The 27,907-nt window shown below is 43.3% G+C and overlaps 2 protein-coding genes across 2 annotated transcripts in view; both read right to left on the bottom strand.

The window, feature by feature from the left end:
- The window catches only part of LOC145394190 (acetylcholinesterase-like), a 138,749-nt gene that overhangs the window by 40,544 nt on the left and 70,298 nt on the right, over nt 1-27,907 (bottom strand). The window lies entirely within an intron of this gene.
- LOC145393700 (juvenile hormone esterase-like) lies at nt 9,167-27,327 on the bottom strand (the record flags this gene model as incomplete). Its single annotated transcript, XM_080267750.1, has 5 exons — nt 27,139-27,327; nt 12,356-12,508; nt 11,337-11,487; nt 10,360-10,545; nt 9,167-9,270 (listed from the first exon to the last, which is right to left on the bottom strand). Coding segments are annotated over exons 1-5 (783 nt in total), but the record flags the coding sequence as incomplete, so codon positions are not given.

A 27,907-nucleotide genomic window follows, 5' to 3' on the forward strand; every position in this document is an offset into this window, starting at 1 on the left:
AGAAGATCCTGGAGGAGAGGGTGAAGGGATCCGTCTCATCCTGTAGCTCCAGCGACACCTCCTGAATCTCCCTCTTCGTCAGTAGCTGGGCCATGGACGCGTTGGCAAACATCTCTGGGGAGGGTCGACACTTTCTCCTAAATGTTGTTACTTTTAGGGTATTCCTTATGACAACACTCGATGATAATGTTGTCTCAGGGAAGGGCTGACACTATCTCTTAGATTTTGTCAATGTTGTCTCTGGAGAGGGTCAACACCTACTAAATGTTGTTAGAGCTATCTTTGGGGAGGGCCAACACTTTCCACTAAATGTTGTCAATTTTAGAGCATTCCTTGTGACACCTTGCGATTATAATGTTATCCCATTCACTCACAGAACTGTTATTTGGAATTCACTGCCGCAGATTAGTCCCCCTCCCCCCCCACACACACACACAAAATACAGCAGATCAAGTCAAACTATTAGTTAATGATATATAAATATATATATATATATATATATATATATATATATATATATATATATATATATATATATATATATATATATATTTTTTCTATGCAAGAAAGATGGTACCAAAGGCCAGGAGCCCGCAAACCGTTCCTGCCAAGAGAAAAACAAAAACAATACAAATGAGAGCCAACTTCAAGATCCATTCATTTCAAGATGCCTGGACACACTGCTTTTGAAAGACTGGAGATCATAGGAGGTAGGAAATACAGACAGAGGGAGACAGTTCCAGTGTTGACCTGTTGCATAAATGAAGGACTGGGAGTAACGGTTAACTCTTGCATTAGAGACTTGGACAGAAAAGGGATGAGAGTTTGTTGCTAGACGGGTGCTACGCGCCCATCGTAGAGGTGGAAGGATGCAAGCAGACAGTTCAGAGGAGCAGTGACCATTGATGTAGCGATAGAAAAGAGATGAAGATGCAGCAGTACGGCAAAGAGACAGAGGTTGAAGTGAGCCAGTAGGAGGAGGAAAGTTAATGAGACGAAAAGCCTTTGACTCCACTCTATCGAGAGGAGCTGTATGTGGGGAGCCTCCCCACACATGAGAGTTGTACTCTACACAGGGGCGAATAAAACCTGTGCATAAAGTCAACAGCTATGCAGGGGTAAAGAAGGTACAGAGTCAGCTTAGCACACCTAATCTCTTGGAAACAGATTTTAGAAGAGATGCAATATGATCTATCAAAGATAAATCCCGAGTGAATGAAACCCCAAGCATGTTCAAGGATGATGCAGGATTGAGCTGGATATTATTAAACATTAGTGGGTACTCCTGTGGAAGTTTGTGTCGGGTTGGTAGGTGTAAAAACTAAGTTTTTCATGCATTAAAAAGGGGAGATTATTTTTTACCCCAGTCAGAGATACGAGCCAAGACAGACATTAGGTGTGCCCTAGCCTCATCCCTTGTCTGTTGAAGTAACTGCTGAGATGGGCGTTGCAAGAACTGAATGGAAATGTGAAGGGTAGAATCATCAGCGTATGAGTGGATAGGGTTAAATGTACAGCTTAGGTCATTCATGAATAAAAGAGAGTTGGTGATAGGACAGAACCCTGAGGAACACCACTGTTGATAGATCTAGGAGAAGAACGATGACCGTCTACAACAGTGGCTACAGAATGACCAGAAAGAAAGCTATAGATGAAGGCACAGATAGAAGGATAGAAACCGTAAAAGGGCAGTTTGAAAATTAAAGGCTTATGCCAGACTCGATCGAAAGCCTTTGAGATGTCAGGTGAAATGACAAAGCTTTCGCCAAAGTCCCGAAATGAGGATGACCAGGAGTCCGAAAGATAAGTAAGAAGATCGCCAGTGGAGCTCCCTGACGGAACCCATACTGACGATCGGAAAGAAGGTTGTGATAAGAAAGATGCTTTAAAATTTTTCTGTAAAGAATAGACTCGAGAACTTTTGAGACACAGGATGTTAAAGCAATTGGATGATAGTTAGAGGGTTGGGAATGGTCACCCTTCTTTGGGACTGGCTGAATGAGAGCAAACTTCCAGCAAGAAGGAAAGGTACAAGTTGACAAACAAAGACAAAAGAGTTTACATAGGGAGGGTGTAAGCACAGAAACACAGTTCTTGAGGACAACAGGAGGGACTCCATCAGGCCCATATGCCTTGTTATTATTGAGGCCAGTGATGGCAGATAATACATCAGCTGAAAAATTTTAATGTCAGCCATGAGGAAGTCAGAGGGGGAAGTGATGGAGGAACAGCACCAGAAACGTCTAAGATGGCATTGGAGGAGAAAGTCTGAGAGAAGAGATCTGTTTCATCAGTAGAAGAAATAGGTACTGAGCCATGAGAGTGGAAGAGAGGAGTGAAGGATGATGAGGTAAAGTTGTTAGAAAGGTTTCTGGCAAGGTGCCATAAGGAGCGGGAAGAAATCGTTTTGAAGATTTGAGAGCATTTAGTACGGATGAAATTATTTTTAGCAGAACAAAGAACAGACTTAGCACGATTCTGGCCAGAAACATCAACAAGGTGTAATTCAGGGGTGGGTTGGCTGTGGTACCTTGCGGACAGCATTAGAATAAGCGTGATTAAACCAAAGCTTTCTTGCATTAGTCATAGGATATGAGAACGGAATGTATGCTTCCATGCCCGAGAGAATGACCTCCGTAGTGCACAAAGAACACTCAGGTTGCTCCCGGCCATGGAAGCAATAATCATTCCAGGGGAAACTTAAAAAGTACTGCCTGAGAGCCTCCCAATCCGCTGCTCCAAAGTGCCACAGTTGACGTTTCTTTGGAGGGTCCACAGACCGTACCCGAGCGGAGGACACCTGTATTCTGGTGTATGATTTCTTTTTTATTTAGTTTTCCCTTCCTCTGTTCATCTTCTACAAAAGCGGGAAATAAGCTGAAAAGATTAAGGAAGAATGTTTTTTTTATTTTTTTCAGTCTAGCAAGTCCTGAAATTATGTTCCGGTCCTGAATTCTCAGTTGTAACACTAGAATATAATGCTAGTCACGAATAAGTGCTATGGCAACAGTGCAGGGTCGTAGTATTATCTCTTTCTTCTACCGAGCTAGGTGATATAAGTTGCAAAGAGAAAGAAAATCTGGCTTAAGTTAATGTGAAATTAGTAGAGCCCCAAATCAAGAAGTCACCGTGAGCAAAATAGTCATATCACGGTAGCTAGAGTTAAATGGAAAGGATGGTGCTGGAAAGGCTTTGTAATCGTCTTAGAAAAGGTTAAGCTTCAATGATGTTGGCCGTTTCCAGGCAACTCAGAAAGAGAAGGAATATAAACAGGTCAGAGCATCACAAACTGTATCTCTTAACATTTTTTAGTCACATCCACATCAGCACCACAACGCTCCTTTATTTTCCGACCACCTTTCTATCTATTGCCAGACGCATGAATCCGGTAAGGGGTGGCCACAAACAAATCGCCTCCATGGCGCCCTGTCCCTTGCCATTTCACTGCCCGTCGCCCAGCTCACACACCCCTCTCTCATATACCTCATCACTCCATCCCTCCATCTCATCCTCGGCCTCTTCCTCCTTCTCCCCTCCTCCACATCACTCACATACACTCTCCTCGTTAGTTTCTCGCTCTCCATCCTCTCCACATAGCTAAAACATCAAAGTGAATTTCTCCTGGCCCTTTCTATCACATGTACATCAAAGTGAATTTCTCCTGATGCTTTCTATCACATGTACATCAAAATGAATTTCTCCTGGCGCTTTTTATCACATGTACATCCAAACCACAATGCTCTTTCACTTCCTCATTTGCCAGTCTTTCTCTCCATGTAACATCCTCTCAAAGAACTCATTTCCACTGCTCTAACTCTTGACTTCTGTCCCTCCAACCAGGTCCAAGCTTCAATTCCATATGTTAGAACTGGTATCACAATAATTTTACTCGTCTTTTTTTTTTACTTAAATGCTCACTTCCCTGTTTCTTATCACTGCTTTCAAAGAACCAGCAATCTTTCTTCCTTGTTGCACCCTTTCAAGTACTTCATCCTCCAAACTACCGTCCTTACTCATCACACTAAACAGGTTCTTAAATGCACTCACATTTTCCATTCCCTCATCATCCAGCCTCACTGTGCATTGACTTCCTTCCTCTCAAAGGCCATATCATTACTATTCCCTTCATTCACCTTTTGATTCTGTTTCTTACACACTCTCCCAAACTCATTCACTAAGCCTTGCAGCTCCCCCTCGTCTTCACTTAACAATACAGTATCATCTGCAAACAACAGTACAGGAAGTTTCCAAACGCTGGCCTCTCTCATTAGGGCCATATCCACTGCCCTACTTCGCACCTCGTTTGTAACCACATTCATATACAGATTGAACAACCGTGGAAACGTTGCACATTCCTGTTTCAATCCAACATTCAAATAGCAAAATTCACTCTTCACTATCCACACGCACTGCGGCCTCAGCACTCTCATATATACTCTTCATGGCATTCAACAACATCCCATTTACTCCATATAGTGTTAATATTTTCCACACTTCTTGTCTATCCACTCAGTCATATGTTTTTTTTCCAAATCAATGAAGGCTGCATACAACTTCTTTCCCTTCTATAAAATCTTTCCAGCTAAAGACCTATGAATGATCTGATTTACACAACCTCTCTTCTTCCTAAAACATCCCTGTTCTTCTCCAACTAATTCCTCTGTTATTTCCCTCAGTTTGTCAATAAGTATCCTGCCATATACTTTTCCTATTAGGCTAAGAGGCAATTGCCCGTATGATTACCATACACTTCTTTTTCCCTTTTTCTTTTGTACAGGGGAATGATTATACCTGACTTCCAATCCTCCAGGACTCTACCTTCCTCCCAGGCCAGTCTGCTTATCTCCCATATCCATTCTACTGATATCTCTCCCCCATAATTCATCACTTCACAACACACTGCATGATTTTCTGGGGCTTTCCTCATTTCGATTTCGTTCACTGTTTGCACTACTTCCATTCTACTGATCTCTTCCTCTCTTCTCACAACCTCCTTCACCCAGTTATCCCCAATAACTTATACTCGCATTATCTTCATTCTCTATGTTTCACCATTTCGTAAAGTGTCCTCTCTATCTGTTCATGTTTTCTCTCTTCTCCAACATCAATCTACCATTTATCTCTCTCACTCCCTTACTGACGTCTTTATAACCCTGTCCGACCAGCAGGGGTTAAAGACAGTCCGTATTAAACACTTGTTTTCTACAATTGAATGAAATCATTGACTAAAATCGTCCATTGGTAGTGTGACTGGAATAGGAAAGACGTCATCAGATGCAAGGGGTTATGATTAAGTTTTGTGTCGTTGAAGGGCAGGAGACAGCCATGTGAAAACTGTAAGGAATTGAGAGATGGGGAAATTGATTTAGGACTCGCAATTATTTATTTTCAAAACTACCCATTAATAAACTCTTTTTTTGCTTCCTATATCGACATAGGTTGCATGAATAACACACAAGAGTATTGTTACGGAGGAGAATCAGAAATAAACCGGTAAGGAAGAGGTCATAGTAAGCTTCCTAACTGCACCAGAATAACACAAGAATATGGTAACGGAGCAGAATAAAAAATAAACCTGTAAGGGAGAAGTGTTAGTAAGCTTCCTAACTGCATCAGAATACAGTATCATACAATAATATGGTATCGGAGAAGAATCACAAATTAACCGGTAAGGAATAGGTGTTTGTATGCTTCCTAACGCACCAAAATACCGCCTCAGGAGCCTTTAGGCGTGCTATTTATTTTTTTATTCCAATCCTCAGACAACTGGAGGATTTAGATATCGTCTGATTTAGCTTCTTCAGTACTAGACATCTTTCCTAAGTGTCAGATAATGCTCTTGTATTTTTACCAGGCGTTATTGGTGAAGGGCAGCGTAATGGATGGGGACAGGAAGGCGATTTGTTTGTGGCCACCTCTTGGGGAGTAATATAGATGGGCTGGAGAGAAGTGCCTTCATGTGGGGCACTGATATGACTAGGTGGCTTCCCTGCCTGGTTATACAAACATCCCTCATCTCCTTCCTATCCCTCGAATGAAGAATGGTAGGCTGCATGAGAGGTGGAACTTCAGCCTGTGGTCCACTGGTTCACAATACAGATGAACCCCAACTTCACACCAGAAATTCAAGGCCTCATCAGACAACGGGACACACTGCGATAGTCCCCAACACCCCATACACAAGACACCGTACAACAAATACAAGAACTCAACACTCAAATAAACAATAAAATATCAGAACAGCAAACACTAAACTGGAAAAATTACCTCCAAACACTTGACCACAAAACAAACATAAGCAAACTCTACAAAACACTAAACAGCATCACACTTTTCAACAGCAACACCACACAATCACACGCTGCCATCACAACAACAGACACCATACCCTCAAACAAACAACAAGAAAACACTCTCATCAATCACTTTTCACAAGTCAGCCATCTAAACCCCCATCCCGAAGACCGACGTATCATCCGACGTAAGAGACAGTTCCCCACAGACCCAGACTACGCACCTTTCACTTACAACCAGACGAAGCACATCATTAACAACCTCAAGCACTCATCTGCCTGTGGACGAGACAACATAAGCAACATTCACCTTAAACACCTTGGACCACAAGGCATACAAGCACTCAACAACATATCAAACCACAGCTACTCACACAACATAATACCCAACATCTGGAAGCATGGCACTATCATCACTATCCCTAAACCCAACAAAGACCCCACGTTACCCTCCTCACATCGCCCCATCACACTCCTCTGCACCGCCTCTGAAGTCACTGAACGACTGGTACTACAACTAGTCACACCTCACATTCCCCTAGCCCAGTCACAACATGGCTTTAGGCCACTACATTCCACAAACACCCTTCTTACAGACCTTACACAGAGAGTTTTCGATGGCATGAATTCAGCTAGGCCACCACACAGAACACTCCTAATCACACTAGACATTAGCAAAGCTTTTGATGTCATCCCCCGCCACAACCTCACAAACAAAATACTCAACACAAACATGCACAATAACACAAAAAGATGGCTGGTAAACTACTTAGCAGGCAGATGTGCACACGTAACATTTGCCGGTCAGTCTTCTAACATCAAAAACTTCACAAACGGCGTCTCCCAAGGATCTGTTTTGTCCCTTACACTCCTTAACCTATACATGCACGACGTACCCACACGCCACACACCATAGATACACATAGCTTCCTATGCAGATGATATAACACTTACATGTACGCACCAAAACGCAAACACAGCTGCACACATCATTCAACCCTACCTCAACACACTACACGAATGGTTCACCACAAACAGGCTCAAAATAGCCCCAGCCAAATCTACAGTGACTCCTCTCACCAACTGGACAGCAGAACACAGTCACATCCCACACCTCACCATAAACAAAACTCCCCTACCACACACAGACACACACACAAAATCCTTGGTGTAACATACAATACATCAATGTCATTTAAACAACACATCACAAACATTAAAAATAAAATAACACCAAGACTCAATGCTTTGAAGTCACTTGCCCATACAACATTCGGACACAACAAAGAAACCACCACCACAGTATACAAACAATACATACGTTCAGTGATGAATTATGCAAGCCCTGCCTGGGCTTCTAACCTCACCAAAACACACTACAACACTCTACAGACCATACAGAACAAAGCCCAAAAATAATCACAGGCTGCACAGCTACTACATCCACAGACCACCTACATCAAGAAACCAAAGTCCTCAAATTCAAGGATCACTTAGACATGAGAGGCACCCAGTTTCTTGCTGCAGCCTCCACAAACCCACAACATCCACTATATTACATGGCAGCACATCCACCCACACCAAGGAACACCAAAACAACACCCAGGACACGATACCATACACAAATACTGTCATCTCTCCCCTCTCGCCCACCTCAGACCAGCTTCCAGAAGCATATCCACACTCAGATCAGTCTCCGCTCCATTCAGTCACTTAAAGACAACACACAGCTGCATGCACGGCCTCCTGACATCCACCCTTCTGAATCCTATCTTCCTCGTGAGGACAGGTTCCACCTGGCCAGGCTGAGATGTGGGCACCATCCAGCCCTCTTAAGCTACCAGAAGAGGCTGGATGACTCCGTCGCTGATGCCTGTCCAGGATGCAACACAGCACCCCATACTATTAAGCACATTATGGAAGACTGCATTGCACACAATCACCTACGCCAACAACACAACATACACTCTTTGAGAGCTCTGTGGGAAAGCCCAGTCTCGGCCATGGCCTTCCTTAGGGACTCGGGGCTGTTCGGCCAGACTGCCTAGGGAACAACTACTAATACTACTACTACCAACGGCAACAACGACAACTACTACTACTGCTATTTCTGTTCCTCCTCCTGCTCCTCCTCCTCTTACTACTACTGCTAATACTATTTCCGTTCTTCTTTCTCCTCCTCCTCCTCCTCCTCCTCCTCCTCCTATCAATACTACTACTACTACTATTACTACTACCGATACTACTACTAACGAGCAGTGTTGAAGGCCCCTTCATGAGCCGTGACGCCGGTGATGAGGGGTAAGTGGTGGTGCCGTCCGTCCCTCATAAGGACAGCCGGTTCCTCAGGCAAGTACACCCCGTCCACGCGAGGCGCCATCTGTATAGGGTGCAGCCCGAACTTCTGTCAAGGTGGAACAACAGTATCACCATCAACAGTAGAGACAACATTAGAGACAACAGTAGAGACAAACACCTATCGGCCAAGTCTTCACCGTCGATTTTAATGACGTGGACCTGCTCTGACATACCGGGCATCTCCATGTGAAATTTCAGCTCATTCCACCCAGTGCTACGACCTGTAGAGGGTTCCCAATATCTGGCGAAAAATTGGCCATAAAAGTGCGTGTGGCTGGCGAGCAACTGACCACATGCAATTATAATTTACACACAAAAACCAGAGGGAAATCAATCCAACGTGCCTCAGGGCATAATAAAACTCTTGAAATCGATCGAGAAATGAATAAAATCGATTCGTGGCAACAAGAGTAAGTGTTCGTCACCTTGATGTCATTGATGTAAGCTGCCAGGTCATCTGCAGGGGCTTTCTGGAGGCAGGTCAGGAGGGCTGGGCTGTGGGTGGTGTCAGGGCAGTTCAGGTCACGTCCAATTTTCTCCGCTACCTGCCTGAATGAACCACCGAGTGCCCAGGGGTTGAGAGATGACCCAGATTGCGCTATGGCTCGGGAGAACAGACCTGAAAATGATTGGAAAAGCTGTAGTCATTTTAGCTCCTAATAAGAGACCTAATGAGACGTAGGCAGTAAAGGAAAAGGATATTCGTAGAATTAAACATACAGAAATGACAATGATTAAATGGATGTGTAATGCGTCCTTGAATATGAGGCCTGGGGGTGGGGAAGATTGCGATGGAAGAGTTGAGAGGAAGGATGGAACTTGAATACATTGTTGTTGTGATTAGGAGGGGTAGATTGAGACCGTTTGGGCATGGTAAGAGGATGAAGGATGACATTTGGGTGTGGAGCGTGAGAAGTGTGAACGTCGGGGATACGGTTACGAGAGGCAGACCGAATAAAAGAGGCATGGCCCGAGAGATAAGGGACTGAACAGAGAGGCTGCCAGAGATCGAACAGCATGGGGAGCCGCCATTAGGTGACAAAAGCCAACACATCCACGCATATTGGAGCCTAAACGATTCGATCTAACAAGAACTGCTGTTGAATGACTAAGGAAGGAGTGCAGAGTCATTCTGCTTCCCATCACCTTAAAGTACGAAAGTATCGTCGTTCAAAGAAGGGAAAAATTATCGTATTATGTTAAATCTCAGTCGTGGGTGATGCACGTGGACAGTGACTGATCTGTGGTTAGCAAGAGTCGGCTGGAGAAAAACTTAAATGAATGTAAGTAACAGTATAATAATTCTAACAAAAAAAACACCGACACATTCGTGATCCGTGTAAGTAGGTCAAGTTAGGATATGGACACAACACCTGCATCATTCACACTGTATCCAAGGATGGGTATCACTCCTCATTATTAGCTTCCGTACAATCCCCTCATTGGTTCTTAACCATAAATCACACACTTGCTTCAGGTGTATTATTCTGGCTGAACAAACAATTTTATGCTGTCTTAACGCACCAACCTGGAGTATTCTTTGTCTGGTTGAGCCTTCCATCAAGTCAACAAGATCACTTTGTCAAAACGGTTACATACTTTCTTTGAAAGCTAAAAACAAAGGAGTGAGGGGGGGGGAGGAATTGGATAATTAGAGAAATTCCTGCTTGACTGGCTAAAACAGACAGTTATAAGGAGCGTCATGTACCCTTGGTGAGTGGTGAGAGGAGGTGTAAGCTGACAGAGCCCCCGCCAGCACTCTCCCCAAAGATGGTGACTGCAGAAGCGTCGCCCCCGAAGTGGTGAATGTTGTCCTGCACCCACCGTAGCCCTGCCACCTGATCCAGCATTCCCATGTTCCCCGGCAGTACATCGTCTTCGGTCGACAAGAACCCTAGTTTTGAGAGTGACCTTTTCAGTATCAATTGTTTATTAATGTATCTCCTGGAAGCAAGAATACAGTATAGAAGAAAACAGTTTGATTATTCTGCATAACCTGATGAGGATTATAAAGCTGATATCCTAATACATTATTTCCTTTAGTATCTATTCTCTCTGCCTCTCTCCTACTCACTCATGTCGTCTATCTCACGCTATCTGCATACCTCACTCATCTTTCTCCTCTCTCACACCATTATCCCTTCCTTACTGTACCCTCCCACTGCCTTTGGTGCCTGCACTTCCTCACACAGCGCTCTCTAACCCCACTCACCTGACTCCTCGTTCACTTTTCAGTGACCTATTTGCTTCTCAAGCCAAAGCTACTCTCTCACCAGACACCTTCGCCAATATTCTCGGTGGTTGAGGAAGCTCCCTAACACCTTTTCCTAAGCGAATTAGTTTGCTTGTTACACCTTACTGGCATATTCTCCGTTACATAACTCCTTCTAGCATTGCCATTCTCTGCCTAAATAACGTAGAAAAGAATATTAACAACCCAGACGAGAATACGAGCCTTAGGAGTACAAGGGAAAGAAAACAGCAACAGATCTCTTAGTCTTGTTCAGGCTGTTTCTTCCCCTCTACCTTTCACGTCACGTCTCTCTTTTCTCTTCATACTCGCCTTTTCCCCTCTATCCCTCAGGTCACACCTTTTATCTCTCTTCGTACTCGCCTCTTTCCCTCTGCCTTATCACGCCAAGCCTCTTATCCCCTTCATACTCGTCCTACCCGCCCCTCACTCACCCATCACTCCCAAACGGTACTGCAACACCACCAGGATGATATCATGGTCGAGAAGGACTGAGGGACCGTACATTGAGGCACTCCCGCTGAAGAAAGCACCACCGTGGATGAACACCATCACTGGTAGTTTTGCGGCCCTGTCCTTGGCACCCTGAAATGTTGTGAACAGAGTCATTTTATCTTAAATAATGTAGCGAAATAGAAAGGCACAGACAAATGAAGTAAAGGAGCATCAAAGGGGAGTTCAGTGGAAAGACAGACAAGTGAGGAGATAAAGCATCAAAAGGAAGTTCTAAGGAAAAATAGACAAATGCGGAAGTAAAGGAGCATCAAAGAGGAGTTCAACGGAAAGACAGACGGACAAATGCGGAAGTAAAGGAGCATTGTGGTGGTGACGTGGAAGTGACTGCAATCGTTAAGAGAAATGATATGAGATGGTTTGGCCATGTGGGGAGGATGAAGATTGAAAGACTGACCAGAAGAGTGTATATAAGTGAGGTGCAGGAGGAGAGGGGGAGGGGTAGATTAAGGCTGAGAATGGATGGAATGATGAAATATATGAGAGCGGGGAGTGTGAGGTGGAGAGAGGACTGACAAATGGCAGGGGACAGAGCGACAAGGAGGCCAGTTGTTTGTGGCCACCCCTCATGGGATTAAAGTGTCTGGCAGTAGACAGATAAATTTTTGCCAGTCATAAAGCATTTGGTGCCAGTTTGACCTCATCAGCAAAATGATGTCATGCTTAGTTAAATCTTAGTCTCAAGACAAGTTCATTTAGCTTAACAAATCTCACTGAAGTTAATTAGCTAAATAAGGCGACCTCTATCCCTTCCAGTCCAGGTAATATCCTTTACTTACAAGCAAAAACATTGAAGTTAAAGAAAGGTACATATAAATGACTTCAGCTTGTCTATCAAACTCTTCCGATAAAAATATGATGGCACTTTGAAAATAAAGACAATAGAAGGAAGGCAAATAAAACGGAGAGAAGGTACAATAATACTGAAAATAAAACGCACTTCAGGAGTGAAGACGTTGAGGTAAAGACAGTCCTCTGAGCCTATTGTCTTTAGTGATGTGCCAGTCGGGTCAAGGAAGGGCACTTGGATGCACATTTCTGGGTCTTTGGCGCCGTCCCTCACTCCCTCCCACCCCTGACTGGCAACGGGGGGCTGGAAGCAGAAAGAATAAGGACATCATCATCATCATCACCATCATTATTATCAGCCATTATCAATCATCCAGCATCACCATCGTCATCAATCAACCATCATCATCATCAGCCATCATAATTAATCACCCATCGTCATCAGTCATACATTGTTATCATCATCAATCACTTATCATCATCATTCTCATTATCATTATCTTCATCCACCATCATCAATCATCCATCATCATCAATCATCTATCGCCATCAATCATCCATCGCCATCGCCATCACCATCATCCATCATCATTATCATCCATCAACATCAATCATTCATCATCATCAATCATCCATTTTTATCAATCACTCATCACCATTATCCATCATCATTATCATCATCATCACTATCATCATCATCATTATCCATCATCCATCATCATCAATCATCCTTCATCATCACAATCATTAAAGTCATTAATCTTCCAACATCATTATCAATCATCATCATCAACGCTGGGGGATGAGTTCTTGACCGGTAGTCTTGCCGGTTAAGGAAGCTCCCTAACACCTCTTCCTTAACGATTTATCTTTGGATACGGCGAGTTTATAAAACTTTGCACTTTATATGTGGAGTACTGTGATATAAGAATGATTCATTTGACACTGGGATAACAAGGTGTAATAAGCACAATAAGTCACTGAGGAAGAGGTGTTACGGAGCTCCATTAACTGACGAGAATAGGGATCCTTGTGAGCTACGAGTAACACAGGGATAGCAAAGTGTAATAAGCAAAATAAGTCAATTAGGAATTGGTGTCAGGAAGCTTCCTTAACTTACGAACTAGGAGTGAGATGAAGACTGCCATACCCTGGTTTATCCCACATATATGACACCCTGGTTTATCCCACAAATTTGACACCCTGGTTTATCCCACATATTTGACACCCTGGTTTATCCCATATATTTGACACCCTGGTTTATCCCACATATTTGACACCCTGGTTTATCCCACATATTTGACACCCTGGTTTATCCCGCATTTGACACCCTTTTATCCCACATATTTGACACCCTGGTTTATCCCACATATTTGACACCTTGGTTTATCCCACATATTTCACACTCTGGTTTGTCACGAGTTGGCGCGATTCTCTATCTAAATAAACTTGTGACATTGAACTTTGGTGGGAAACCGCGAATTCTAGTGGAATCCCAGTATCACTCAGTCAACCGCCACGTATTCACCCGATCGTGAGTGTTTTCAGAACAATTTTTCACTGTGTTATAAGTGATCGTCCTTGTGCGCGACATTAGCGGTTCTCCTGAGTGATTTATTATGGGCGTGTTTCGCTCACTTTCTTAGCCGTTAGCAGTTAGCGGCTGGCCTCAGCCCTCGCCTGTCTTGTTTGAATTCAGTCAGTCGTGGATTGTCATGAGATAAGGACTGCTGTGCTCCAGTGTGAAGCAGTGCCGTCGTTGTACAGCAAGCTCCTGAGATCTCCACCCAGCGGTGAATTGGCAAAGAGAGTCTATTGAATAGCAGCGTCTGGTGTTCATCGCGCAGACTCCCAGACTACTCGTCTGGCCCCCTTCATTGACCAGTATTTTCCTTTCGTTTTTCCTAGGTTTAAGTTTAACTTTTGAGTGAGCAAGTGAGTGTGTTCTCCTTATTTTGGATTCATTTTGAAACATATAACGTAAATTTAACTCATTGTAATCAATAAATTAACATTTTTTTTTCTTGAGCTTAATGTAATGTAAACTCGTGTTTTATTTCTCCACATGAAGCTTATTTCACTTATCGCTCCTAGTTTGCATAAACGCTTTGCATTATTCATAACTGGTACTTAGGCAAGTCCTTTTTATTAACTTAAATCCATTGTGCAACTTGAAGTTAATGCACCAGCAAGAACCTGCTTATCATTCATAGCATTAGTTATTGATTGTCAGGGGTGGAGTCACTTTCTCGTGAGGCTAGCAGTACTAACAAACAACATTTGTGAGTAATTAGTCTCTGCTGTGTACTGCCGAGAAAGAAAATAAATTCTCGTCCTTAGAGAATTGGCGAAGTAAGCCGGTATAAAGTAATCATTGCTTGAGTTTCACAAGTCAATTCTTTGTTAATATTGACAAGTAACACTGTAAAGCATTCTTCAGTATAAAAATCTACAAAACCCCCGTGACATCTGGCGACCTCATTCTAGGATATTAACTCCTAGCTCTAAAGTTATTCACGAAATAATACTTACTCATTCATACTTAGATATTTATCATTAAAGTCTAGGGACACTATTTTACTGGTGAGTATTGATTCAGTTCTATTAATTTTATATAATAGTTTTCACAGTCGCTTGTTTGTTTAATTTTCTTTCTTTACCAGTTTAACTACATAAAACTGGTTACCACTAACCTGTGCCAATATTCTTTATTCTTGATTTTGACATCTTTCCCTGTAAAATAGCAGTCAGTACTTGGTCTCTAGTTCACTTAGATTGACTTAGCATCATGTCTACCAACGTCTATGTACAGGAAGCTAGAGATATGGGGCTTAGCGACCCCAAAGAAGTTAAAGAGTATATCCTCTCTCTGTTTAGTTACGAGCAGCAACGCGAAAATGATGCTCGTGAAGAGCATAGAATCCAACGCAAACACGAGCAAGAACAACGTGAACACGAGCGACAAACAACGCGAATACGGTCAAAAACAACGCGAACTCGAGTTAGAACAACGAGAGAGAGAACAAGAACAAAAACGTGCCTAGCGAGAAGCACGTGAAAAACATGAACTACTTGGTGGTGGCCAAAATTAGGATGCAAGTGAGATGGAGGAATAGAAGAAGGGAAAGACGAGAGGAAGGAGTAGTTGCAAGGAGAGTGGAAAGGTTACAAGAGGATGAGAAAAAGGCAGAGTATAAGAGAGAAGTGGAGGAACGATTGGGCAAATATGAATTGGAGCAGATGGGAGACGTGGAAGGTGTGTGTAAGATATTTACAGAAGAAATATGTGCAGCATGTGATGTGGTGTATGGAAGGAAGAGAAGGCGGAGGGGGGTGCAAGGAACAGCGTGGTGGACTGAAGAGGTGAAACAGGCTGTGGCACAAAAGAAGAAAGCATACAATGAATGGGTGAGAAATAGGGGCGTGGAAGAAGTTGAGAGGCAGAAGAGAGAGTTATATGTGGAAAGGAAGAGAGAGGTGAAAAGATTAGTAAGAGAGAGTAGGAAGAGAGTGGATGAGGAATTTGGAAGGAATTTGAGTGTAAAGTGGAGGGACTGTAAGAAAATGTTCTGGAGAGAAGTGAAAAGAGTAAGACAGGGTGGAAGTGAAGTTAGCAGAGGAGTGAAAGATAAAAATGGTAGATTACTAGTGGAGAAGGGAGAAAAAGTGAGCAGATGGAGAGAACACTTTAAGGAATTGTTGAACGTAAAGGATGGAAGTAATGCGAGTATAAGTGGCTGGGGAATGGCTGGGAGAAGGAGGGAGGTGAGAAGACAGGAAGAAATCAGTAGAATAGAAGTTGTGGAAGCAATGAAGAAAGTTAAATCGGGGAAAGCCCCAGGAATTGATGGAGTGTGTGGTGAAATGCTGAAGCATGGGGGAGAGATAGTAGTAGAATGGATGTGGAAGATGTGCAGATTGGCCTGGGAGGAAGGTAGAGTCCCGGAGGATTGGAAGTCAGGTATAATTATTCCCTTGTACAAAGGAAAAGGGGAAAAAGAAGTGTGTGGTAATCATAGGGGTATTTGTCTTCTTAGTATAATAGGAAAAGTGTATGGTAGGATACTTATAGACAGAGTTAGAGAAAGAACAGAGAAATTAGTTGGAGAAGAACAGGGAGGCTTTAGGAAGGGAAGAGGTTGTGTAGATCAGATATTCATTCTTAGATCTTTAGTGGAAAAGTTTCTAGAGAAGGGAAAGAAGTTGTATGCGGCTTTCATGGATTTGGAGAAAGCATATGACAGGGTGGATAGACAAGGATTGTGGAAAGTGTTAAGAATATATGGAGTAGATGGGAAGTTGTTGAATGCTGTGAAGAGTATGTACGATGGTGCGAAGGCTGCAGTGCGTGTGGATGGTGAACTAAGTGAATTTTTCTCTTTGAAAGTTGGTTTGAAACAGGGATGTGTCATGTCTCCATGGTTGTTCAATCTGTACATGGATGGGGTAATAAAAGAGGTACAAGGTAGGGTAGTGGATGTTGGAGTGGCCCTGGTGAGAGAGGATAGTGTTTGGAAACTCCCTGTACTGTTGTTTGCAGATGATACTGTGTTGTTGAGTGAAGACGAAGGGGAGCTGCAAGGCTTGGTGGATGAGTTTGAGAGAGTGTGTAAGAAACGGAACCTAAAGGTGAATGTAGGGAAGAGTAAAGTGATGGTCTTTGAGAGAGGTGAAGTTAGTGAATGTACAGCGAGGTTAGATGGTGAGGAATTGGAAAATGTGAGTACGTTTAAGTATTTGGGTAGTGTGATGACTAAGGATGGAGGTTTGGAGGGTGAAGTGCTTGAAAGGGTACAGCAGGGAAGAAAGGTTGCTGGTTCCTTGAAAGCAGTGATAAGAAACAGGGAAGTGAGCATGGAAGTGAAAAAGTTACTACATGACAGTATTGTGATACCAACTCTAACGTACGGAAGTGAAGCTTGGACATTGTTGGAGGGACACAAGTCAAGAGTGAGAGCAGTGGAAATGAGTTATTTAAGAGGAGCCTGTGGAGTCACATGGAGAGACAGGCTGACGAATGAGGATATAAAGGAGCGTTGTGGTGTGGATGTGGATGTGATAGGAAGCGTTATGAGGAACACACTGAGGTGGTTTGGCCACGTGGAGAGGATGGAGGGTGAAAGACTGACGAAGAGAGTGTATGTGAGTGAGGTGGAGGGGGGAAGAGGGAGGGGGAGGCCGAGGATGAGATGGAGGGATGGGGTGGAGAGGTATATGAGAGAGGGGGGTGTGAGTTGGGAGCAGGGCAGTGAAATGGCGGGGGACAGGGCGACTTGGAGGCGATTTGTTTGTGGCCACCCCAAACGGGATTGAGGCGTCTTGCAATAGATAGATAGAATAGAAATGTTGAAGCTCAAGCAAGATTCCTTGGCTTTAGACACGTCTGGTGCAGCTAGCCCAAACTCCACGAGCGCTATCCCTGTGCATATTATAGCGACCCCACACATCAAGCTTCCTCCATACAAGGATGGCGAGCGAATTGAGCCATACATAGCTTGTTTTGAAGACATGGCTCAGCTTTAACAGCTGGATGAGGCAGCTAAGCGGCTTCAGTTTCTTAGCCTGTTTGAGGGCCTTGCCCTCGATATTCTCCACAGAATTCGTGGAGACAATCTCACGTATGAGATGATGAAGGCTGCACTTGTCAAAGCATACGGTCTCACAGTTGACGACGCCAAGAGTCTGTTCATGAGGGCGCGTTTACAGGAAAAAGAGACTGCCGTTCAGTTCCTTGACTGGCTTACTGCTTACTTAGATGAATGGATGGAGAAAGATGAAACTCCTTCCACGCGTGAGGGGATAATTGACCTTATGCTGTGCATGCAGCTAGAAAAGTCGTGGCCTGCCGAACTTATGGTTCAGCTTAAGAACTCCCAGGTAAAGGATGCCAGCCAAGTGGTGGAGAAGGCTGATGCATTCTTCACAGCATACGGGTATCAAACTCGTAAGCAGCGTACCTGGAACAGGAAAGCTGATAAATCTGGGAAACTGTCTCAGACTTAACCCCAGCAACAAGGCCGTTCTCAGAATAATTGCCAAGGTCCAAAACCGAAGAAGAAGGACCAGGGGCAAAATACTCAGAAACCTGAGTGGAAGCGGTACAATAAGTACCATAACCAGCAGCAGTATCAGCCACGCAACCGACCATCGGGACTGTCCTTTTCAGCACCAGCCCCCCGGAGGCAGGAGGCGAACGTAGCCTTCATTCCTCAGCAGCAGCACAGTGGTGTCGTCCCTAGCAGTATGGGTACTCCCCCACAGTTCTCTAGTCCCCCAGCGACAGTGAACACTGCCACAGGAGGTCAACGATCCATCTCCTCAGACAGTGAGTACGACCCCTCAGGTATCAAATTCTCAGGCACCATGTTTGCCGCATCATTTATTCAGCAGCCTAATCAGTGGCTGGCTGCTTCCTCCACAAGCCCTCCCACAGGTGACAGTGCCTTCCTTGTTCAGCCAGGGTTTGTGGGAGACATTCCTGTAAAGGTCCTGAGAGACAATGGTTCCTCAGGTTGCTCTGTCAGGCAGAGTCTAGTTCGGCCTGAGGAGTACACAGATCGACAGATCCAAGCTAAGCTTATTGATGGATCAGTGAGACTGTTCCCTGAGGCACGTATCCAGGTGGCATCTCCATTTTACACTGGTACGACAATCGCAGCTGTCATGCCAGAACCTTTATTTGACCTTATCATAAGCAATATTTCCGGTGCCAAGTATAGTTGCACTGAAGATGACGATACTCAGACTTCGGCTGCAGTAACACGAGCCATGGCTGAGGCTCCAAACTGTGTCACCTCGGTGACCAATGAATCACTGCAAGATCTGATGTGTAGCCAAGTTGTTGTTCAAGAACAACATTCTGACCCGACACTTGCTGCTGGGCGAAAGAAACAAAAGGGTAGAGTGATAAAGTATTCACGGGGAGGTCAAGCCAAGTTCCTTCGCAAACAAGGACGGCTGTACAGTGAATCACGAACACCCGAGGGCGAGGTTCAACTACAGTTTGTCGTTCCTGCCAAGTACCGCCTAGCAGTGTCAGAATGGGGTCATTGTTCAGCCTCAGGAGGTCACATGGGCAAAAGGAAAACCCAGGGCCGTATCCGTGCTGACTTTTTCTGGCCAGGATGGGACGAGAAATAGATAGTTTTGTGCGTTCCTGCAATGTGTGTCCATGTAACACCAGTCAGGGACATGTCCTTCCTGTGCCATTTGAAACCACACCCGTAATCTCTGAGGCAGTTGAAGAGAGGGCAGTGGTGAAGTGGGTTTAGACCTGACGTCTCGCCCGTTGGCCCCACAGGACACAGTATGTCCAGGGCCTGTACATACATGTATACCATAAGTTAAGGGGGAAGTTCGAGAACCCTGCAGAGACAGTCCGAGGCTGTGTATGAATTACTTTGTGGAACGTCACTAGCTGTAGGCCTCTCTGAGGATTCCCGGAGAATGCACATTATCCACATGAGTGTTCACACCCTTGATGGGTGTTAAAACGTGACCTGCCCGAGATTGCGTAGCAATTCTCAGCTTCCTGTCATTAACCGTAAGTGTAGTGTTAGGTTAACCAGTAAACTGCCTGTTCTAAGAAATTTGTAAATTCAAGAACTGGCACGTTTCCTGGTTAATAATGTTAGGTTAACTAGTAAATTGCCCGTTCTCAGAGATTTGTAAATTCAAGAACTGGCACGTTTCCTGGTTAATAATCGTTAACCAGTAAACTACAAGGGTTTTGAGAGATTTGTAAATCCAAAGAGTACGTTTCCTGGTTAATAATAACATAAGTACTGATTGCTAGGCAGAGAGAGAGAGAGAGAGAGAATGACACTTTTGATGCTCCACCTTGATTCCTTTCACAGGTGCAGCTGGCGGGTGCAGCATTGTCGTGCAGAACAGCTGATCGTCCCTGATGCATGCTGCCGCCTCTTCTTTTCTGCCTCGTCGTCATCATTTACTATTGATTTGCATTATGTAATTTTACACGTAGGTACAGTTATACCACAACTGTCACACCTACACCATGTATTACATACATCACGCTACATAACAATTAGCTGTTAATGTAAATGTAGTGAACTTTTCGCTCAGTTTGACCTGAGTACAGGATTTTTCACCGTCGTCACGGAGTTTTTTGCTCAAGCTTGCTTCTATTAACGTAAATACGAGTTTTTTTTTTTTTCGCTCACTGGCAACTGTGAGTTTCTCCTGTAGCAGGATAGCACACACACACCACAGTGTGAATCTTGTGTCACCTGAAGGAAAAAAAAATTTTTGATTTTGATGGGGCATAATGTCACGAGTTGGCGCGATTCTCTATCTAAATAGACTCGTGACATTGAACTTTGGTGGGAAACCGCGAATTCTAGTGGAATCCCAGGAAGTATCACTCAGTCAACCGCCATGTATTCACCCGATCGGGAGTGTTTTCAGAACAATTTTTCACAGTGTCATAAGTGATCGTCCTTGCACGCGACATTAGCGCTTCCGCTGAGTGATAATTATGGGCTTGTTTCGTTCACTTTCTTAGCCTTTAGCAGTTAGTGACTGGCCTCAGCCCTCGCCCCTCTTGTTTGAATTTAGTCAGTCGTGGATCGTCGTGAGATAAGGATTGTTATGCTTCAGCATGAAGCAGTGCCGTCGTTGTACAGCAAGCTCCTGAGATCTCCATCCAGCGGTGAATTGGCGAAGAGGGTCTATTGAATAGCAGCGTCTGCTGTTCATCGCGCAGACTCACAGACTACTCGTTTGGCCCCCCTCCATTGACCAGTATTTTCCTTTTGTTTTTCCTAGGTTTATGTTTAGCTTTTGAGTGAGCGAGTGAGTGTGTTCTCCTTATTTTGGATTCATTTTGAACCGTGTAACCTAAATTTAACTCATTGTAATCAATAAATTAACATTTCTTTTTCTTGAGCTTAATGTAATGTAAACTCATGTTTTATTTTTCCACAGTAAGCTTATTTCACTTATCGCTCCTAGTTTGCATAAGCTTTTTGCATTGTTCATAACTGGTACTTAGGCCAGTCCTTTTTATTAACTTAAATCCGTTGTGCAACTTGGAGTTAATGCACCAGCAAGAACCTGCTTATCATTCATAGCATTAGTTACTGATTGTCAAGGGTGGAGTCACTTTCTCGTGAGGCTAGCAGTACTAACAAAAAGCATTTGTGAGTAATTATTCTCTGCTGTGTACTGCTGAGAAAGAAAATAAATTCTCGTCCTTAGAGAATCGGCGAAGTAAGCCGGTATAAAGTAATCATTGCTTGATTTTCACAAGTCAATTCTTTGTTAATATTGACAAGTAACATTGTAAAGCATTCTTCAATATAAAAATCTACAAAAACCCCGTGACATGGTTTATCCCAAATATTTGACACCCTGGCTTATCCCAGATGTTTGACACCTTGGTTTATCCCACATATTTGACACCCTGGTTGTTCCCAAATATTTGACACCCTGGTTGTTCCCAAATATTTGACACCCTGGTTTTTCCCAGATGTTTGACACCCTGGTTTTTCCCAGATGTTTGACACCCTGGTTTTTCCCAGATGTTTGACACCCTGGTTTATTCCACATCTCTCCATCTATCTTTGAAATTTCAAGTTCTCACGTGAACAGCAGAGTATTATATACTAGGTAATGTATTTTGCCAAAAGTTGGTGGACAGCACAAGAAAGATGGTTTGTACTGTGCAGAAAAGAGGCGAGCAGTGATAATATTATTGTTGTTATGGAGAAGCATCACACTGTGGAATCGATAAACGCTTCCCAATATGTCTGAGGCTTCACTAAACCATGATAAAGTAATCGAGATCAGCTTATACCTTTCCAGCGGCTAGGGTAACTTATAATGTGACCTCATCGAACAAAAGTCATGACTTCACTCTCTGATAACGCTATTTATATATGTTTTGTATGACGTCAAATTTGAGCAATGGGCCTAGGAGCACCAGTCACAAAATAGATGGGTTTCACTTCCACAGACGGCTTGATGTTAATGAAGATGTGGCTCACTATATCCAGTTGCTCTTTCGGTGTCATAAACTATGTCATGGATTTGTGGGTCCCGTCGTAGCGGTTTAGAGAGAGGATTGGGTTGATACCTCCACTTCCAGTCCAGCTCGGATAGTATTGTGGATGGAACACATTTTGTCTGATCCCTAACAATGTTCCTTCCTGGTGGAATTACATAACAGATCACCAGGATATATAAGCTAGTTCGCGACGATAAAGCAGTACAAGGCGGTGTTCATCTAGAGAAGTTAGAAACTAGATGAAAAGACACATCAAAATACAGTATACGAGCAGATATTGTGCAAAGACTCTTACTTCAGCATATGCATGCAGAGACTCTCTTGGAAGGTCTCTGTAAACTGGACTATACGATTGTGCTGTACCATAAAGGGGGATTCACATTTAGGTTGTCTCCAGCATACATTCTTTAATGTGCATGTAGTTAAACCGAAGCTGAAAGCGTTTAGATATACATGACGTACAGGGAACCATTTTCTTGAGGCCTTGGTGTTAACCATGGATTCGACGGATCTCATAAACCCGGTAGCCACTGAAAATATCCCTACCTTCAAAAAAGTAAAGAGGTTGTAGTCTTCTTGTATAGTTGCATACTAGCTTTAGGTACACCAAGGGGTTTATGTCATAATGGCTTTTTTTCATCAATTCACCAACCCCTATGCCATTCGACATTAATGTGCAGGCTAGTGATCTTCGACTTGGTGCCTTTTTTGGGGAGGGGGGGGGCAACATTCAGGAAAAAAAAAAAAAAAACATCGTTTATGAAAGCAGGCCATCTAAAAATAAATAAATAAATAAGGAAAACGAAACCAGTCAGCTACGAAGGCCAGCAGGAAGTTCAACCCATACCTGTTGTTTGGGACATAATATAATGTCTCGTTGAGGCATCATAGCCTGTAGTGGCTCAGGTAAAGTTGCACCAAGACAGTACACTACATGATGGGGGGAGTTTCCTCGAGTACTACTCTGTTTTTAAGGAACGACTGAGAAAACTCCAAAGTGTTCTCGATCCTGTGCATCATGCTCTTTTGCGGCTTGCTGCTGGTGCTTCCAGGTCCTTCCCGATTCCTAGCTTGTAGGTGGAGGCTGGCCAATCTCCTTTAGACCTGGAGGGCAATTCATTAATCAGTCGTTGCTGGAATCGTGTGAGACGTATGCTGGACTCACCTACACCTACTTGTGTGTCACTGCAGTAATATTTTCAGTATTATGATTCTCATCTCGCATTCAGCAGTTCTTTCGGTACAGGGTCAGGCAGATTATGGGGTATTTAGGTCTCTACATTGTCTGTCCACGCTCTTCGAGTCGCAAAGATTGCTCCATGGTTCTTTCATGAGGTTCAGGTCTGCAGAGATTTTGAAGGTAACAAGTCTTCATCTGTGGTCAGGTTCTCCATCAGTTAGTTTTGGAACATTCATCCACTCATAGAGGCAATGTCCCGGTATATACAGATGGTTCGATGATAGACATAGGAGTTTGATCTGGTTTGGCTTTCCCAAATTGTGTGGGGGAAGGAAGTCTTCTTCTTGATGTCTGTGCTCTTAGTGAGGAAATGACTTGTTGTTTTTGTTTATAAATTGATTTTAGTACAAAAAGAGGCTTCTTTTACGATTTTCCGTGACTCTCAAAGAGCCCTGTTGGCCCTTGAGTCTTTTAATTCACCTTATCCACTGGTATTTGTCGTCCTTGAGTGGCTATTCCTGATTCAGTGTTGAGGTAAAATAGTCAAATTTTGATGGGTACCTGCGCTTGTTGGTGTGGAGGACAATGAAGGGCGGATACATTAGCTAAAGCCGCGTCTTTTCAACGATCCTCTGCCAACTACCCACTTCCTGCTACCAGCATGACGCTTTCCTTGAAGTCTGTGATTCGTACCTGTTGGCAAAAACAGTGGGTTGTCGTAGTTAATAATTAATTAAAGGAGATTTCTCATGGGGTGGTCGTGCCGAGAGTCCTCCCCTCCAATCTTTGGTGACTGGAGATGGCTTTTGGCCGGCTTCGCATTGGGCATTTACGGTTTACCATTGTTTTCCTGATGTGTGGTGGGACTCACCTGCATTGTGATGACTGCCTGGTTCCCCTTACTGTCTGTCACTTGCTGGTTGGGCGTCTGAGTCTGGGGGACTTGCGTCAGAGGTTCTCCTTAGGCACTGGGGTGCAGATGGTGCTTAGTATTTTCCATGCTTGGAGGAACCTCTGGCTATCCAGCAGACAAGTTTGGTTTTCTGAAGCGGGCCTCCCCCACCTGCTATAGTTAACTGATTTTTTTTTTTCTGTTTTATAGACGATTTTCTTTGGAATCAGATATTGATTTTTTGGTTGCCTGTAGGTTATAGCTTTCTTTTTTAGGCACCATATGGCCTACCCCTTGCGGCGCCAAGTTCATACGTAATAATACTGTTCAGTAACGTAACCATGTCCAGTTCTGTTTTACCTTGCTGAATCAAATCTACCATGACCATATGTAATCTTACCACATCTAACCTAATCTAACATAACCCTGTCTAACCTTACATTACTTAACCTAATCACTTCTTTCCTTCTTCCCAAAATTCAATAACTTTATCTATCTCCACCTGACCTGACCTCATACACGTAGCCACTGGGGGCATACACGTAGCCACTGGGGGGGCAGGGGGGACAGTTTGCCCCCCCTGGGAATATTTTGGGGAAATGCTGAAAGGGATTTTTGGCATAGTTCTTGTATGACAATACAATTTTCCTAATTTCTCCACTTGCATATTAAACAATATTATCTGTTTCCAAAAATATTTGTGGGAGCAATAATTTCCTTTGAAGTTGAAAGCTTGACTAAATATAATAAAACCCTTGAGGAAAAAATGACCAGTTATAACTTAAGAATTTCCCCTATCACCTTAGATTATGTGGTTAATATTAGAGCTCTAATAGTGTTTTGCGCTTGAATCCTGATGAGGTGTAAAAATGGCCTTCCTCTCCCCTCAGCACCTGCAGCCATATCCTCTCACCCTGTAGCCAGTTGCAAACAAACACTGCACAATTATTGTTACAAACAGCTGAAACAAGCAGAATTTTTGAAGAATGCATGAAGCCATTTTGATCACCTTAGACTACATTTTAGAAGGTATGCAGATATAAATATGTGTGCCAGGGGCCTTGTTTGAGTGGGAGACAGGGGGACATCCCCCTCCCCCCCATACGCACACACTTTTTGGAGCCTAGGGAACAGAGTAGCTTTTGTTCCCCCCACTTTTCTAGGTGAGAATTTTCAGAATGAAAAGCTTAACGCCTTTTTTCTTTTTTTTTTCTTAGTGGAAAAATCCTTTCTATGCAGTACAGTACAGTTCAGGTGATATGAAAATCATTGCCTGCTGAGCGGGGCAGTTCGAGTGGTCACCTGAGTCAAGGATTAAGAGAGGTTAAGCCCACCAGATGTATTTACTTAGGTCTGTCTTGAGCCAGTGAGAATCAAACTAAAAGAATAAGTAGTGGAAAACAGAATATATACTGGTTACCACCACAGCAGTAGTAAGAAACAGAATACCAAATTGGGGGTGGGTGCGGCAGCGAATATTAATATACACACGTGCTAAGTGGAGAGAGAGAGAGAGAGAGAGAGAGAGAGAGAGAGAGAGAGAGAGAGAAATACAAAACTGCAAAGGAAAACAGAAAAAAGCGATACGAATGTGGAGAAGTGTGTGTGTTCGGGACACTCACGCCAGATCTCCAGTTTTCACTGGCCTATCCATGCCATTTTTCGTCCAGCAGCCAATCAAAATACAGGGTTTATTTCCGAATATAAACAGATAGTATGGACGCCACTGCCTCTCGTATGGTAGGTGCTGTGCCGATGTGTGGTAATTTCATCATAATTTCGTAGGTTATTACCCAAAATAGCTGTACTTCTTTATATGTACAGAGAGATAAAGACACCAGGTAAATGATGCTCTAAGAGTATAGTGTTGATATGGCTTTTTCAGTACTAAAATTGCACAAGAAATCTATGGTACAGAGAAAAAAAAATTATTTTGAGGTAGAACGGACGGAAGTCAGCATGCATGTATCAACAATAATACCATGTACGAGAGTGACCATGATGACTAGTGATACTAGTGACAAGCAGATGACTTTGCTGTGGAAACTCCAGTGCCTTCTGATTTATTGCTGGTGTTTCCTTTTTCCATCTAATGAAAGAGTAGACTTCTGGTAACATTATGTTCTGAGTGTTTTTACACACCTCTCCTCTGAAAGGATTATTAGCTGTTTACTTGAGGTTACTCCAAGAAAGTTAAGAATATGTGGGGAAAAGATAGTTTTTCTTTATGACATTGGAACAAATGCGACAGTAATGATGTAAATTTATTTCTGATGACATAAGGCATCAAATCTAGGAAATTTTGTGGTGACATATTTTGGGAAAATATTCCAAGTGTTTGCCCCCCCTGGCAAAAATCCTGGATACGCCACTGCCTAACCTGACCATTTCCAACCTCATTTTCGGGCAATAGTAGCCAACACTACGTCGACTGTGGGTTCAATAAATAAAATCTGTTATTCCCTACTCCATTCCTAAGTTACTGAGAGAGACTTAATGAGTATTGCACGATTAAGTATGTTCAGTTTCTATTAAGTTAGGTAAGATCATATTAAGTGAGCTATGGGATCCTAGTTGTTGTTGGAGTATTAGCATAGTTGAGGTGGCGTAAGTCTGACAAAGAGGTAGGATTAAGTCAGGTTGGTTTAAAGTTAGGTTAGGTTAGGGATGTTATTGACTGGTGAATAGTAATTAGATTATTTCAGGTACTAGATCAACAGATAAGTGTAGCTGTTTGGGTAAATGTGTCACATATATTGGTATTACACTTTTTCTTTACTTTTTTTTTTTTCCTCTGTGCATCTTCTGAGGAAAAAAAAATCTACTCCCACTTACCTTGAACCTTAAGTTACCGACAGGAGGCTGGGCGAAAGGAATGGCACGATAGGACCAGAAGGGGGCTCCATTCACTGTTCTCTCCACCACACCCTTCACCAGTCCTCCCTCAGTCTTCACTACAGGGGCCTCTTCCACCTTACCCAGCACCACCACAACCATCATCATCGTCGTCAGGAAGGTTCGCATTTTGGCTTCTTACAGTCTGTTAGAGATACGAGGAAGGGACATTATTTTTGTAATTATCAAATTACCACCTCTTCCTATCACGACGACAACTATCATTAACGTAATAATTACGAGTAACATTATCATTATCATCATTAGTACTCTCATCTTGATTCGTTTGGTATGAAAAAATAATCAGAGGGCGGTGTTGGTTATCAGCACTGTAACCACCCTCATCATTCTCCAAAATTATCAATACTTTCATCACTGTTTTTTTGTGTGTTGCAGAGCTTTTCTGTCAGAGTTAAGAATGCTATATGGTGGTGCAGATCCGACTGTCTTGCAATCAGGCCAGTCTGTTTGTATTACTAACAGTATGGATCACCTTATGACATGTCGCTCTCTTTTTTTATTTTATTTTGGTGTATGGCTGTTAGTTAGTATGACCCCCATACACACAGTATAAACAGACTGGTGCTTGCACACAAGAAACTGGGGGAATAATTAATAGCCTTTCCATCACAAAATGCTTGCAAATACCTTTATCTTTGTTTCTGTACCGTTATTGAGCACACAATGACCAATTCTGAGCAAAGTGTCG

This window comes from Coenobita brevimanus, chromosome 3 (assembly GCF_032717465.1).
Source record: "Coenobita brevimanus isolate Jiangsu-jjx chromosome 3, ASM3271746v2, whole genome shotgun sequence".
NCBI lineage: Eukaryota > Metazoa > Arthropoda > Malacostraca > Decapoda > Coenobitidae > Coenobita > Coenobita brevimanus.